The 14,799-nt window shown below is 43.8% G+C and overlaps 1 protein-coding gene across 1 annotated transcript in view; it reads left to right on the forward strand.

The window, feature by feature from the left end:
- alphaSnap (Alpha-soluble NSF attachment protein) overlaps positions 1-14,292 on the forward strand; it is a 31,663-nt gene extending 17,371 nt beyond the window's left edge. The window contains exons 9-10 of the mRNA XM_050192300.2: positions 845-913; positions 7,578-14,292. Coding sequence (XP_050048257.1) covers positions 845-913; positions 7,578-7,727 — 219 coding nt within the window. The 3' untranslated portion in view covers positions 7,728-14,292. The remainder of the gene's footprint in view (positions 1-844; positions 914-7,577) is intronic.
- Positions 14,293-14,799: the final 507 nt, after the last annotated feature.

Here is a 14,799-nt window from a genome sequence, read left to right on the forward strand (position 1 = left end):
CTGCAAAGAAAGCTAGAATTGATGCAGAATCAGCATTGAAAAACACAACGATTCATTATCAGAATGATGAATCGGCTTGAATGAGTGTAACGCATGCAAAGTAATGAAGCTGAAATAAGACACTAGAAAAAAAAGAAAGGAAGAAGACAAAAATGAAATGGTGCAATCTTCACTGTATCTGCTCTCATCAATATAACATTCAATTCTAGACATAAGTGCGTGCTCATTACCAACATTTACTACCTCAGTAGACAGTTGACTATGTTGTGAAACCATACATGGAAAAATTTACTTAAATGTAACCTTGTGGCAAAACAATTGATGAAGAGAGAGAGAGAAGAAACTTTATTAATGAATGGCCGGCAGTTTCGTTGTGGTGGCCTCGGGTGGCGGCTCGAAGTCCTTGGACTCTGGCGGCATCTTTGGCTTGCCGGACGGCCCAGAGCTGGTCTGCCAACTCTGAACTTTTGAGAGCCGCCTCCCAGCGGCGGCGACGCCGATGGAAGGCGATTGATGAAGCATCTTTTGTTTTGTTCGCATGTTTGCTAGGAATAGGACTGACATATTTGCTGATGTCTAGGCCAGTGTCACTTTGGTGGCGCTATTATGTGATCACTGCCGCTGTGTTACTGTTATATTCTTACTGTCGCTTTTGTGATGCTGTTTCATGGTCACTGTCAGCCTTGTGATGTCATTTCCCTCTGTGACACTGTTATCTTGTCACTCTCGCATTGATGATGCTGTTATCAAGTCATTACCACGTTCGTGACGTTGTTGACAAGGACATTCGTGCAATGGGTTCACATGACTGCCTCCTTGTCTCTTTTCCCAACCATTTTTGCAGCATGCACTGAAAAAGTATGAACAGATGTGCCCCTCGTTCATTGACTCAAGGGAATACAAGCTAGTCAAGGTGAGAACATATGTGAATTTCCAGTGCTTGTAAGTAGTGGTCACAGTAGGGCAGGCGTTAACAGGTGTGGTAAACTTGGCACAGTACTGCACTTGTCAGTACGATGCCCCAGAATGCGCGAAGTGGGCAGGCCTGTTGGGCCGCATTGTACTGATTTGTACTGGTGATGTTTTGACGCACGCAGCTCACATGGCCCGAGGTAATGTTAAAAACTTTGCAATGTCCTGCTCCTACGTGACCACCTTCTATGTCACAATGTCATGGCACAGTTAACCTCCTAGGAAATGAAAGCTAAATTGGCTGTAGGTGAGTTATTATGTTAAATCATTGTTAAAGTATCAGAGGGTGTCTGAGGCTTGCCATTATGTTATCTGGGGCTTAGAGGTTCCGGACCTTCATTAAACGCAAAAAATTAGCAGTCGAGAACATCATGTATGCCTTTAAGTGAATCACTGCAGAGGTTCAGTGGCTGTGGCATTCAGCTGAGCATAAGGTTGCACATTTGGTTCCCAGGCTGTGGTGGCCACATTTACTTTGGAGGCAAAATGCACAAATGCTGGTGTATCGAGCTTTCTGTGCACATTAAAAAGCCCCCAGGTGGTCAGATGCTGGCGGGCATTATTTACACTTTTAAGGGTAACCCCATTAGGAAAATCAACAAATAGGAACCTTCTTGTGATTCCTTGTTTACTTTGTCCTCTGCATATTTATTATCATTTTTTTGCCAAGGAAAGAAAAAGCACTAATACTGCATACACGCGTAATTTTGAAAGGGTCTGATGCTTTTTCCTTGTCTTACAAGGCCTTGTTGACTTAACTATCGTGAATTTCTGTGTTGATACCAGAACTGTCGGGCCTTTTGTGTAATTATTTATTTGTTTATTTCAAATACCCTCAAATGCAAACGCATTGTACAGGGGAGTGGTTACAGAGGAATGGTAAGTTATACAAAGTTATACAAAAGAAACGGTAATACAAAAACTATTAAGGCAGAATACAAGAAATAACAACAAAAACAAAAAGCGTGATACAAACAAAATTACTTGCGATATGGCACAGTTGGCTACAATGCAAATAAATATTGTAAGAACAAGGCATGATCCGTGATGGAAATGAGATTGGCAGGAAGGTGGTTCCAGTCACGTGAGGTGTTTGGTATGAAAGAGTGTAAAAATGTGTCTGTACAAGAGGATGCACACCCTACTTTACTAATATAGTCAACCAGTGATGAAAAGTACGTAGGTGAGGGGTGAGTTCAGCGTGTAGTTGATGATGATGGTGAACTTTCTGAAGTAAACATGAGCGAAAAACTTTTATGTGTAGCGATAACTGAGACAACGCTAAACTGGCTTTCATTGCTGTTATGCTGGATGTACGAAAATAATTTACTAGTATGAAACGCATGGTGTTATTCTGAATCGGTTCAAGTGCATTAACGAAAACTCCATTAACACTAAAACATGTAACACTAAAACTGCATTTCAGTCTTTCTTGCCTCGCACATCACGCGAATGGAACCACCTTCCCGCAGATATCGTCGACATAATTGATAACCAGCCTTTCGTTCTGCACTAGCTAACATTGTATAATAGGAGGTTGATAATACTTGTTCTGTAATATGCATTGTATTTATTTATGTATTTCTGTTTTGTAACCACTCCCCTCTTTAATGCCTTTGGTCCTGAGGGCTCAATAAATGAAATGAAATGAAATTAATAAGGTTATCGCGGTCAGGATCCCAAACAGCAGCGGCATATTATAATTTGGGGTGCACAAGGGTCATGTTGTTTGGTCATGTTGTCTGGTCTGACCATGTTGTCCTGTTCTACTGCTACGCGCTATGTGGCCTTTTAACAAAATTAAATACCAACTAGCAAAATCTGCATCTTTTAATGTTTATTAACTGGGTAAATGTCCTCTCAACATCACAGCTACCGTTCTCAATGGAGGGCTGCGTCTGCTTCCTTGGCACTTGCCACCGTTTTCATGTATGCAACATGTGGGAAGTGTGATGCGATGCAACACTATTGTATTCATATAAACACAGCTACTAAAAGCTTTTGTTCACTCAAGGCCAGCAGTGCTAAATATGTGATACAGTGAAATCCCCATACAACAAACATCAGAGGACTGTGGCAAATTGTTCATTATTCTGAAAGGTTGTTATAATGAAAGCCCCAAAATGAACCTTTCCTCCCATCAGTTCATCAGCTGTCACCATATGAGCTATCCATGAAAACACTGCTGTTGGCTCGGCCCACGTGGTTGCTATTTTCTGTAGACTCCGCCGCCACGCACCACCAAAGCACCGTACAATAGGAATGGCACGTGCAAAAAAGGTGCTGACGCCGACAAAGCCACCGACATGGATGAAGCGCCACATCGCCTCCAAAGCACAGTGGTTCTTTTTGCTTGTTTGTTTTTGGCATCCGCTGCCGTGGACACCACAACTGTCTCTCTCGAGGTGGACAGCGAACTACTAATACTAAAGCGCAAGCGTATGTAAACGACATCATCCGGAAAGTGCGGCTGTGTGGCATCCCCCCGAGTATGGAGCTTGCATTTCTCCGCGCACGTAGTTGGTATAGCCACAGAAAGAGGCACAAGAGATAAATAAGCATGTATAGAAAGAAGGGCAAAAGAAGGAAGAGATGTGCGCCTCCATTGCTAGGCGACACTTGTTTGGGCGGAGCATGCCTTTTAGTTCTGCTACGATGACCTTACCTCCATGATAGAAAAAAAAAAAAAACTAAAAAGTCCCCTACCGCATTTTTCTTCTCTGGCACTGTCTCGGGTTTTCCAAACCCACGTGCCGAGGCGTCCGCACTCTGCGCCTTGTTGTCCGCTAGCCTACTGTTCCGGCTGCTATGAAGGGATACATTGACATCTAAGAATTGCCAGAATTCACAGGGTGTCTACCAACCGGGAAAACCGGGAAAACAGGGAATTCTCAGGGAATTTGAACAGTCTGGAAAAACTCAGGGAACACTCAGGGAATTTGTGCTTCTATCAGGGAAAATTAGCTGTAACTTTATTGAAAGGGAACGAAAGTCGTGGTAATGCAGGCTCCAGTAACAGAGGAATCGCAACGAATCGTCATTGACGCCGTGTCATCGGCACGATGTATTGCCAGAGTAGTTAATGACCGATTTTCTAGACGTCCGATTTTTCGGACATTCCCGATAATTTGCACGGCTTTGCGGCACCACCACGTACTCCATATAGTCAAAGTATATTGCCCTGACTGCAGGTCAAAAATGGCATTCATCAAAGCCACCACTGCCGCTATTTTGATTATCTCACCGCCTCGAACCGGCACTCTCGCACGCAGATCCGCTGGCAGCCGTAACCACCACCGCGGCAACGTTAGGCCTAGCTGCTTCTATGTTCGCTCTTAAGCTTCTTGCCGTGGGGTGCCGTGTTTTTCATTGAAAGAATTCGCCGCTATCACCAATGGCACCGACTCCACCTTTGTAATCCTCGCGATTGGCTTTGAAGCTCGCAGAGCACAGCGAGTTGCGTAATGCCAGTCTCCAAAAGTTAGCTTCGCCTCAGTACAGTAGTGTTAGGCGGTGAAGCATAACAAGCGTGGGAAGGGGCAATTGTTACGGGACACAGTATGTATTCCTTAATTATACACACGTGCACCCCCCTCTCCTGTCACAGTACGAGCACCGATATGCCTAGTAAGTGTACAGGCAGGCCTTGAGAGCTTTTTCGGGCGTGCCTGTGTCAATTTCAGCCCTTAAGGGTAGTTAAAGACAGGCATTCATAATTTTTGGACTGCCCGATCTTCGGATGTTTTTGCGGCCCCTAGGGAATCAGAAAAATCGGACGTTGACTGTACAACTGACTAAAAAGATGCTTCAAGTGATCTATGTGGTGAAAGCGTGGTAGGAGGAGGATGAGAACAGAAAGGACCGACGCACTGAGGAATTAACGGGAACGGAAGCATGCCGCCGCCTTTTTGAAGGAGCTTGAGCTAAAAAAAAAATAAGTGTTGGCTGACGCCGAGATGCAGATGTCCCTCATCCAAATCAAAATAAACTGTTTTAAGCAGTGAAACCCAACACTGAGATGTTGTGTACGGGCTGAGAGTATGTCAGGACAGTTGAGGTTGACTTCCCAGCTGCTGAGAGAGATCCTTAGTTGTGACAAAGTTCAGGCCTCATACAGATGAGCTTGCTATCAGTTGATAGAAATAGCTCATATTAAAAAAATATTTACTTATGTATGCATCTCCTTTTCATTAACATGTTCGACTCAGTTTGGAATGGGTTTTACCATTTCTTTTGCTGTGCATTTTACTAACACCTTCCTTCTGCTTTTTTTTTAAATAAGATAGATATTACTCCTTACTATTCAAACTGGATTAAGTCATTTTTTTTGTTTCGGCATGCTTACTAGAGAGTGACAGCATTGGACAACGTGGTGTCACTCTGTCTTGACATAAAACAAAGTTCTGACTCATTCAGGGAGTTTTGCAAAGGTGCTCAGGGAAAACCTGGAAAACTCAGGGAATTTGGAAATGTCAACTTGGTAGACACCCTGAATTCAGAATATTAATTCATAGTACTGAGGGGTTGTTAACATGACACAGAAACTGAAAAACGATCGTTATTCTGAAAGGATCGGTATTCTGAAGTTCATAGCACTGAAGCGTCCTTACATTTAAACTATAAGCGGTTAGCAGGGGGTTTCTAAAAAGTTCGTTAATGTGTTGTTTGTAGTAATCGGGTTTCGCTGTACAGTGCAGTCTACTTATAACGATATCAAGAAGAACGAAAAATCCGATCATTATAACCAATCATAACTATATCTAGACTGCCGTTTAAAAAAAGCCTTCGTACATATATTTCCGCCTTCGAAAACAAATTTACCACTTGCGCCAACAATAGGCGTTTATACCTCTAAACAGCATGTCAAGCGTTAGGTGCGCTGAAATAGTCAGAAATACACACTTGTTTCCGTGGGAGTTTCAGGTTCACAACCGCGGTGTGTCCGCCTGCTGCGCAAACACTGGTGGCAATAATTTAGCCTGCATAGCTGCCGCAGTGGCATAGCGGCTATAGTGTTGTGCTGCTAAGCACGAGGTCGCAGAATCAAATCCCAGTCGCGGCGGCTGTACTTCAACAGTGGCAAAATGCAAAAGCGCCAGTTTCCCATGCATCTGGAGCACGTTAAGGATCCCCTGGTGGTCAAAATTAATATGGAGCCCCCACTATGGCATGCCTCCTAAATCAAATCGTGGTTTTAGCCCGTAAAACCCCGCAATTCAAATCAATTCAGTTTAGCTTGCATGAAATTGAAGAACAACTTGATTGGTGTCGGAGTCAAAGATGGGCCAATGTCAATCTCGTCGCCTCCGTCACACAATGCCGCCATCTGTTGCGACAATTGCTCCATCAGATGTCTCTTCATAGAATGAGGCAGCATTACTACACTCAGAAACTCCATCGCAGCACCACCTGTTCCATCGTCAGTAGCAACACGCTCCCACAGCTTGGTAATGGCTTCACTATCATGGGTGTTTTGGCTCACAAAACCCGCCTTTTCCCTTGATTGGCATGGCCCCCGGTTGCAGCCGTCATGATTGCAGAGCTCCTGCACCATCTCGTGGTTCTTTTGAGTCTTGCAAAATTTGCAGTTTCGTCATTGACACAGCTTTGCACTTTGTCGGCCCCATCTTCTACTTACAGGGCTGTGCGTTGGTTCGGGGCTACTTTCGCAGCGCATTACTGCGCTCGCTGGGAGAGTGCAGAAAGGGCAGGCGCCACTTTACTTTTCACTTTTTCCTCTCTCTCTTCTCTGGACGCCTGGAGCATGATTACGGGCAACGCGGACACGAAGCGGCTCGTGGCGTCTTGTGGCTTGCTGCGCTAACTCTCGATTCTTTCTGTAGCTTTTACAATCTGCGTGTGGGCGGGAGCAACAGCAGGACACACTATGCAGTAGTAGCCGCAGATACGAACTTGTGTAGGCAAACATATTACCCCTTTTTGGCATTGTTCGTTTGATGGGAACATAGCAACGCAGCTGTCACGATTATTCTGCCTGGAAAATGCCTTCCAGAAGGCAAAATTTTGATCATTATATTCAATACGTGGTGAATAAAATATTGTTATGTGTGCTTTTTTTTTTTCTTCATAGCCCTAATGCATAAGTTGATGCTCTTAAATCGACTCATCGTTATAACCGCTATATCGTTATAAGTGGACTGCACTGTATATGCCGGTTTAGCTTGAGTGTTGAATGAAAAGGAACCATGTACCATATTCATATGCAATCAATAACACTAATAATTATGCATATTAACCACATGCCCATGCAAGGTGGGCAGTGTTCACTGGTTTTGTAACATCTGCATTTATTCTTGTTCTCTACGAAAGGGCAACACGTTGGGATGAAATTGGGTTTGACCTGATTCTCTTGAAACTTGTTCAGGGTGCAAAATTCAAGAATTATCAGGTTTTACCTGTAAACAAAGGACCCTACTTACAATTCACTGTGCTATAATATAAACCCCATAGCATAGTACGAAGCTTTGGGCACATGATAAAGAACCCCAGGTGGTTGAAAGCAGCATGAAGCTCCTCACTACAGTTGCTTTCACAGCCAGAATGTTGCTTCGAGATGTTAAGCGCTGTGATTAAATACTTTGTAGGCCCTGATCGGCAAGCTGGAGGACCAGGACGTCGAAGGCTTCACGGACACCGTGAAGGAGTACGACTCCATCTCTCGGCTGGACCAGTGGTACACGGTCATCCTCCTCCGCATCAAGAAGTCGTTGCAGGAGACGCCTGACCTACGCTAAAGAGATTTCCTATCGGGGTGTGGTACAAACGTAGAAGGAGAAAAATAAGAAGTGGTGTCCGGAGGCGTGTCTTTTTTGTCTGTTTCATCTGCCCTGCTGTGTTGTTTTTGTTTGTTTGTTTTGTTTGTTTGAGGCATTCTGTTTTAAAGCTCGAGACCCGAGGAGTGGGAAACAGTGGCCAGGATTGTTTCTGCTTGCTCATTTCATGAACACGATAGCGTAACCGCTTGTTGCTCGTCTTCTGCCTTCAGGTTTTAATTCCTCGCGTGGGCCAAGTGAAACTAAAGGAATTTGACAGGCTGAAGGCTACATTCGCAAGCGCAGAAAAATAAGAACTGTCATTTTTGATACTGTTGGCAGTTTGTAAAGATAAAGAAACAGCGAGAATAATGAACGCCTTGTTTTATTTTACAACTGAAATGTGAGCCGTGTGTCATGCACCACATTGTCGACCTGCTGCTTCAGAAAGCGTCAGCGAATATGTATGCAAGACAACAGAGCATGCATGCACATCAGAACTTGCCCAAGACCACGATCTTACGAGATGTTACCTGTCAGATCAGTCATGGCACCTGTCGGGTGTGCATAATGAAGGCCTTGTTTGGTTTTACAGCTTAAGTGCGAGCTGTGTGTCATGAAAGCATTGTTTGTGAAACGCGTTGTCAGTGCACTCTTTGGGACAGCACGAGGGATGTGTATGCAAGGTAACAGACCATACACGCGCAGCAGAACTTGTCCGAGAACAAGTTCTTTTGAGATGTTACCTGTCGGATCAGTGACGTCAGATCAGCCATGGCACATGTCTGTTGCGGCACCTGTTTTGTCAATTGTGGCAGCTTAGCCATAAAGGTTGTGTTTCTGTGCTTCTGTGACTTGTGGGTTAACATTCGTTCTAAACTGCAGTGTTCTATAGACCAGACTGAATTTGCCAACGAAGAAGTCCTTTTGAGTCGTCACCTAGTTGGGTTGAGTCACATCAAGACAAATGTGGCGTCTGTTGTGTCACTTGTCGAGGCATATGTCGGGTCAGTCATGCCAGCCTGTCTGGTAAAATTCACGTTTGCATGCCAGCATGGCTTGTGGTGGGTTGACATTTGTTCTAGATTGCAGTGTTACGTAGGCCTGACTGACCCTCGTAGGGAAACGCAAGCCTGCTCTTCACGTGAGAGGTGGGGCAAACTGTGTCTTGACATTTTTATTATGTTTGGCATGCTGGGGTAGTTAATTCTTTCTCACGTTGTCGTGCGATGTGCTGGAACCGCAGGCATTTTGTTGCATTGAAATTGACAAGTCACTGCACTTTCAGGTCTGCCGAGAGAAGATCTTCTCAAGTAATTTTTTTTTTTTTCATTGGAGTGGCTCTTTTGGTGGCATTACTATCACATCACTCAAATCACACAAGATGTTTGGTTGGCACAGAACAAGCTCCGGATAATACCAAGCTTCATTTTTTTGTTTGGTAGCTCTATTGATGCCATTGGCAAGGGCTGCTTCGTTATATAGCTCATGTGCTGTTGCAGCTCATGTATTAATCTCAGTTCATTGTTTTCTCATTTCCATTGTTCATTTGTTTTTTTCCTGCAAGTTTCTCAGAACTTCTGATGTCAACACTAATTAGAGGTCTTAGATTTAGAATGGCAACGACGAAGCAAGTGATAATAAAAATGGATGCATCTTGTTGAACATTTGCGTTGCAGTTATATCGCATACCACTTGTGTCAGTCAGAACAAAAATGAACCTTTTATTGTATTTCTCGCCGCAGAAGAGTTACTTCTGTTGCGCTTGTGCAATAGTGATAGTAATACTTATCGCAGCAGTGCATTGTGATCTGCTTTTCTTTTTTTCCTCCATAGATATCCATAAAACTTTCAGTTTGAGCCAAACCTGGCCAAGCCAGGATTGGTGCTCACAGAGCAAAGATTCTCAGTGGCATGCCAAGGCTAGCTCGCTTGTGTGGGTTGACTTGAAGGCGTACTTAAAGCTGCAGCTAGAGCATAGGGTTGCATTTCGAAAACCTTACATGGTGTTGATGTTTGTTGGCACACAAACAGTTTGAAGGGTCCCTTCAGAGCGACGACTGTGCTGCTTCTTTTGAATGTTGAATGTTGTCATTGTGATCTGGTGCCTAAAGTGTGGACTGCAATGCGGGAAGAAATTTCCACTAGAAGAAGGCGCAGTCGTGTCCGCCTTGTTTCCAATTAAGCCTACTGCTCTGCGTGTGTGCGTTGTATGTATTCAAATTTTGACACGGTCATTTGCAATGCACGTGGTAGACTTCTGCTGCCTATTGCCGTCTAGCCAGTTCCCATTTTCGCATTCTACAACCGAGTGCCCTTTAATTTGTCACAACCAAACTCCACAGCTCCATGCTGGTGCTATAATGTCATCGTTCACTGTGGAGACTGGAATCCAGAACTGTAACATTGTGTTTCATGTTGGCCTGCTGTGAAGATATGTTTATGCATAATCAGGATGGCCAGCTGAAGGCTGACAGGTAGCCTTTCAAAACGGGCCTGAATAAGTGGCACAGGGTGGGAACAGATACCCCAAGATGAGTGAGGAGGCTTAAGATATTCAATTAAATATTTCTTGCTTTGTGCCTGATCGACCTGTGCAAGACACTGTAGAAAAGTCGAGACATCGTCGTTTAGTTTGCCGTTTCGTGTTCCTTGCAGTAAGCAATGATGCTGGAAGCTCTTTGACAGCTTTACACATTTAGTTTTGCCATTTCATGTTCATTTCAACAAGCAATGCAGGTGGAGGCTCTTGGAGAGCTTTGCACATCTTGACGGTAAAAAAAGTACTTAAGAAGTGTCCCGTTGCAGGCCAATCATGAAGGCAAGAATATGCTAGCCTAACATGTTTTGGAGAAGAGACAAAAGTTCGAAGAAGATTTAAGTTCAGAAATACACAAGTGGCTAAGACTCGGGAGTTGAAGTATGCAGATGCCCAAGTCTGTTCGCGACAAATGAAGCTGGCCATCCTGGTGTGACAACGTGTGTGTGATGTAACCGGACAACACTTGGCTGACAACTTTGACGTGTTGCTACTGCTGCACAAATGTCAGATATTAGGGTTAGTATCGAACATTGAACCAAAACTATTGTATGGTTGTGTGTAATTTCTCATGTGACAAAATGTCTGCCATGGCGTAGCGTGGGCTCTTACTAAGGATGTACAATTGGGCAAAAATATTTATGGGATAGGGGTTCCATGACAAATATGTTCATAACGGCTGTATTGCGTAGCGCACGAATGTAGGGAGAAAAAGGGCAGAGAAGAGAAAGAGCACTCGGTAACGTCGCAATACCGCTGTTATGAACTACGATGAACTCTCCCAAACTTATACCCTAATAGACAAATATGCTTTTGCTCTGTTAAGTTGGCATGGCACTTTTATTTTAATAGATCACATTTGGCTGTGTAGGTCGCAAAGGCACATTGAAATTTGTGAATTCACGATTACGTGCCGAGGCTTCCAAAATTCAGCTTCATTGCGAATATTGTGTCCCATAAACTATTGTAGCGGACTGTACTTCTGCGTGTTTTTGTACATAGCTGACACGTTTTGATTGCGCACAGTTGCATGGCAAGTCAGTTAGTTACATGGCATGGCAATTTCTTTTTTGCTCGCATAATGTTGCTTAGACAAAGCTTTTCATATGTGGCTTTAGGGTTAGATGCTCTGTTGTACAAACCTTGAGACCTGCGTAACAAGCAAGTAGTCTATATGAAACAATGCCATGATGTTTCTAGAAAGTCTCGCATAAATTTTACGAGACCTTTGAATCCCGTCTTGTAGAGTGTCTTGCCAAGTGTGCATGCGACAGGTGTGGGCTTGGCTTGGCTTCGCAACTGAATCGTGTCACAGCTGGTTTGGTCACCCGATTTCTCATGTTCCTACGGAGCTATAGACTTCGATACAGTGTATCACTTTTAATAATATTTTTATGTTTCTGTTAACATTAGCAGAGGGTATTGCGGTGCTGAAATTGTTTCATCACATGAGAGTAATTCGTAATGCGCAGATTTTTCCCGACTTTGCTGTGGGCTCTGTTGAGAGTACAGTTTGTTGTATCTTCTCACTGTTCTTTGACATCCAGCTTCATTGTTTGCTTTTACTTACTACTTTACTGTGGTGAAATGTTCAGCACTGTTGAACATTTTATAATTAAATTCTCAGAGATAAATGATATTTTAATATTTGTCTTCAAATGAGGGAAGTTTCAGACCAGTGCCAGTGTTTTGACAAGATGACTTGTATTCGTTTCGTTCAAGCCAAGTGTAAGACCCTCACAAAGTCAAGTGGACTTGTCTTTAACAAGGTGAACACAAAACTTGCTGTTACTCTTGTAGAAAGAGTGGCATCAAATTGAGGCTTCCTTCTCTGGTTTCATTTGACTGACTGCTAACAAACTTGTAATCATCAGACATTTTGAGCCAACTGATTGAAAGTCTAGGAATGTCAGGTCTAGATGTTACTCCATTGTTCATCGAGCGTTGCTTGCCACTGCAGGGGCTAGTATGGATTGCCCGCTTTCTATGCTTGTGTGAAACTGTGTACTTTTGAGAAAAGAAGTGTTTAGCATGTCCGGAAACAAGAGTGTTCGAAGGTCGCCCATTAGTCAACAGCATACCACATGCATATATGCACAGCATTCTCGAGAGCGTTAAAATATTGAGCATTGCATGTTGGAGTTAGCCTTATTGTTTCAGGTTCCAGGGTGTAAATAATGTAAAAAAAAAAGTTATATATGCACATGCTATCATCGCTGTCCTTGTACTACTACTCACCGTGTCATAGCATTCCCCTGCCCCAAGTGTTTTATTGCCTTGTCTGTTGCCTCATAAGAGCTTTGTCATGTTTTTCCTATCTTCAGTGCAGACCTATTTTCTGTGCTGATAGCACGATCGTAGACCTTTGAAATGAGCGAAAGTCTGGTTTGGGCACGAAGTCACTACATTAACATCGATATTGAATACTGACAAGGAGTTTCGTGCAATCACTACTAGAGGCCAGTGTGGTCGTGGCAAAAGATGTTATGCGAAATTTTGCACGGGCTTCCCCGTGAATGTAAGCAGTTGCCAACACCAAAGTGGCCGACCTCACACATGCAGCACTATTGTGGCTTGAGGGCTGCGTGCTGCAGCTTGGAAAGGGGGAGGGTGGCAGAAATGGCCTTCATGGAACATATCGGCAAACTGTGAAACTACATGACAGTGGACAAGAAGTGTCAATGGCACATACGCTGGTTAGGAGTAGGTCAGTGTCAGTCAACTAGTTGTAGCCGTACTCTGTGCCTCTACCCCTTCGGGTGCAAGTTATGATGGACTGTCGGTAAATGTGTCAAATTAACACCGCTTTATTCCAATGTGCTAGACACTCCATTACATGAAAGACATGGAAGGATGTTGCTTTGTGCACATTCGAGGGAATTGTCGTAATTGGAGCGTGATTAAATATCCATTTATTGTGTAGTCGGTCATGTTGCATGTTTTGCATGAAGATAATTGAATTGCACGCTTGAATTACATGCGCAAATTATTTATTGGCTGCACGCATCTTGAGAAAAAAATATTCTTACGACATCGCTGCCAGAATGCGGCACGTTTAACGACGGTTCGAACATGGTAGTGCCTTCAACCAAGCAATTGTCTGTAGCAATACAATACTGAAATTAAATGGAGGCACATTGAGTATTCACGGGGATATTCACCGAAGCACTATTGCTTTTTTCTGGCCACCATTCAAGAGAAGTGGCAACACATATCCACGTGCGGATGCCGAACCTGAAGGGGCTATGCAGTGAAGAGAAAGCTACCAATTGTATCAACCAACTGGAAATGAGAACCAGAAGAAAGGCTCCTTCTTTGTCGCACCTCCGATTGCCATCTGTGCAACGTTGACTGAATGAAGGCCGTCACAGAAGGATTAATAGAGCGCATTGGGCGAGCCCTTTCTTGGAACATGGAGTGGCCCTGGTCATTGATTGGCCGATACAAACCCTGGCCTTCGCTGTGCTATGTGAAGTTTGCAAGATAGAGTTTAGTCCGCTAGTTTGACTGTTCAGCTTTTCTGTGGTGGATTTAGACCCCGGGTCTGATTAGTGCTTTTTGTTTTGTTGTTGGACAATTCAGAGTTGCTGGGATGTCTGGAGTCATTAGGTCGAACCACCAAACTGGGAGCCTGTTGAACAAAGGATGAGGTTTTGTGCAGGTTGAAGAATGAAGGTTAACAGTTTCGTTAACAATGTTAGTGTTGGATTCTTGTCTCGTAGGGCTTGCATGAAACTCCATGTCCGTTAGAGTCCATAGCCAATGATTACAAGCGGGTGCGGGTTCCATTAGAGCCAATGGGATTCCGCCCGCGTTTCTTTCCAAGCTTGGTTGTATGCTTAGGCCTCTGTGTGCGAGAATGATGTCCGCGATTCTTTCTTTCAGAAACTTTCAGATCTGCTTGTTGTGGCCGACTTGACACTGTTCAACAGAGCACGTCTGTCGGCTGTGTGGAGTCTTGGCTTTGGGCATATATCGATATCTATTAAAGGATGTTATCTCAGTGAATGTTACTCGCCTGTCTCAGTACACCGCTTTCCAATGCAGTGTGCTGTCCAGTCCAGCCTAAAAACAGGCTGGATGCACGAGAAGACAGCAGCTAATGCGGCCAAATCCGATAGTGTTTTTTTTTTTCCTTGAGAAAAAAAGGCGTAAAAGGGATGAGGAAGTAAAGGAATGGTAAATCGCGATGATGAAGATGGGATGCATCATGAGAGGTGGAGTGTGTGTGAGAGTACCTGAAACTTTCGAATAACAAATCAAATGGTGTGTTATTTGATTTGGTCTTCGGAATAGTTGCCATTTCTAAACACGAATATTTTTCTTATAGTTCAAGTATTGCGGAACACCAACTGTGTGCGATCAAGCATAAAATTGGAGCAAAAAGATGATAAATGTTATCTCCACGACATTCATAGTGTAGGCATAGGACATAAGAAGTTGCGTATTGGAGCAGGCTATGTTGCTCGGGCAGCCAGACTTGAGCAGCTACACGGCAATCATTTGCACTCTTTG

Source organism: Dermacentor andersoni, chromosome 10 (assembly GCF_023375885.2).
Source record: "Dermacentor andersoni chromosome 10, qqDerAnde1_hic_scaffold, whole genome shotgun sequence".
NCBI classification, from domain to species: Eukaryota; Metazoa; Arthropoda; class Arachnida; order Ixodida; family Ixodidae; genus Dermacentor; species Dermacentor andersoni.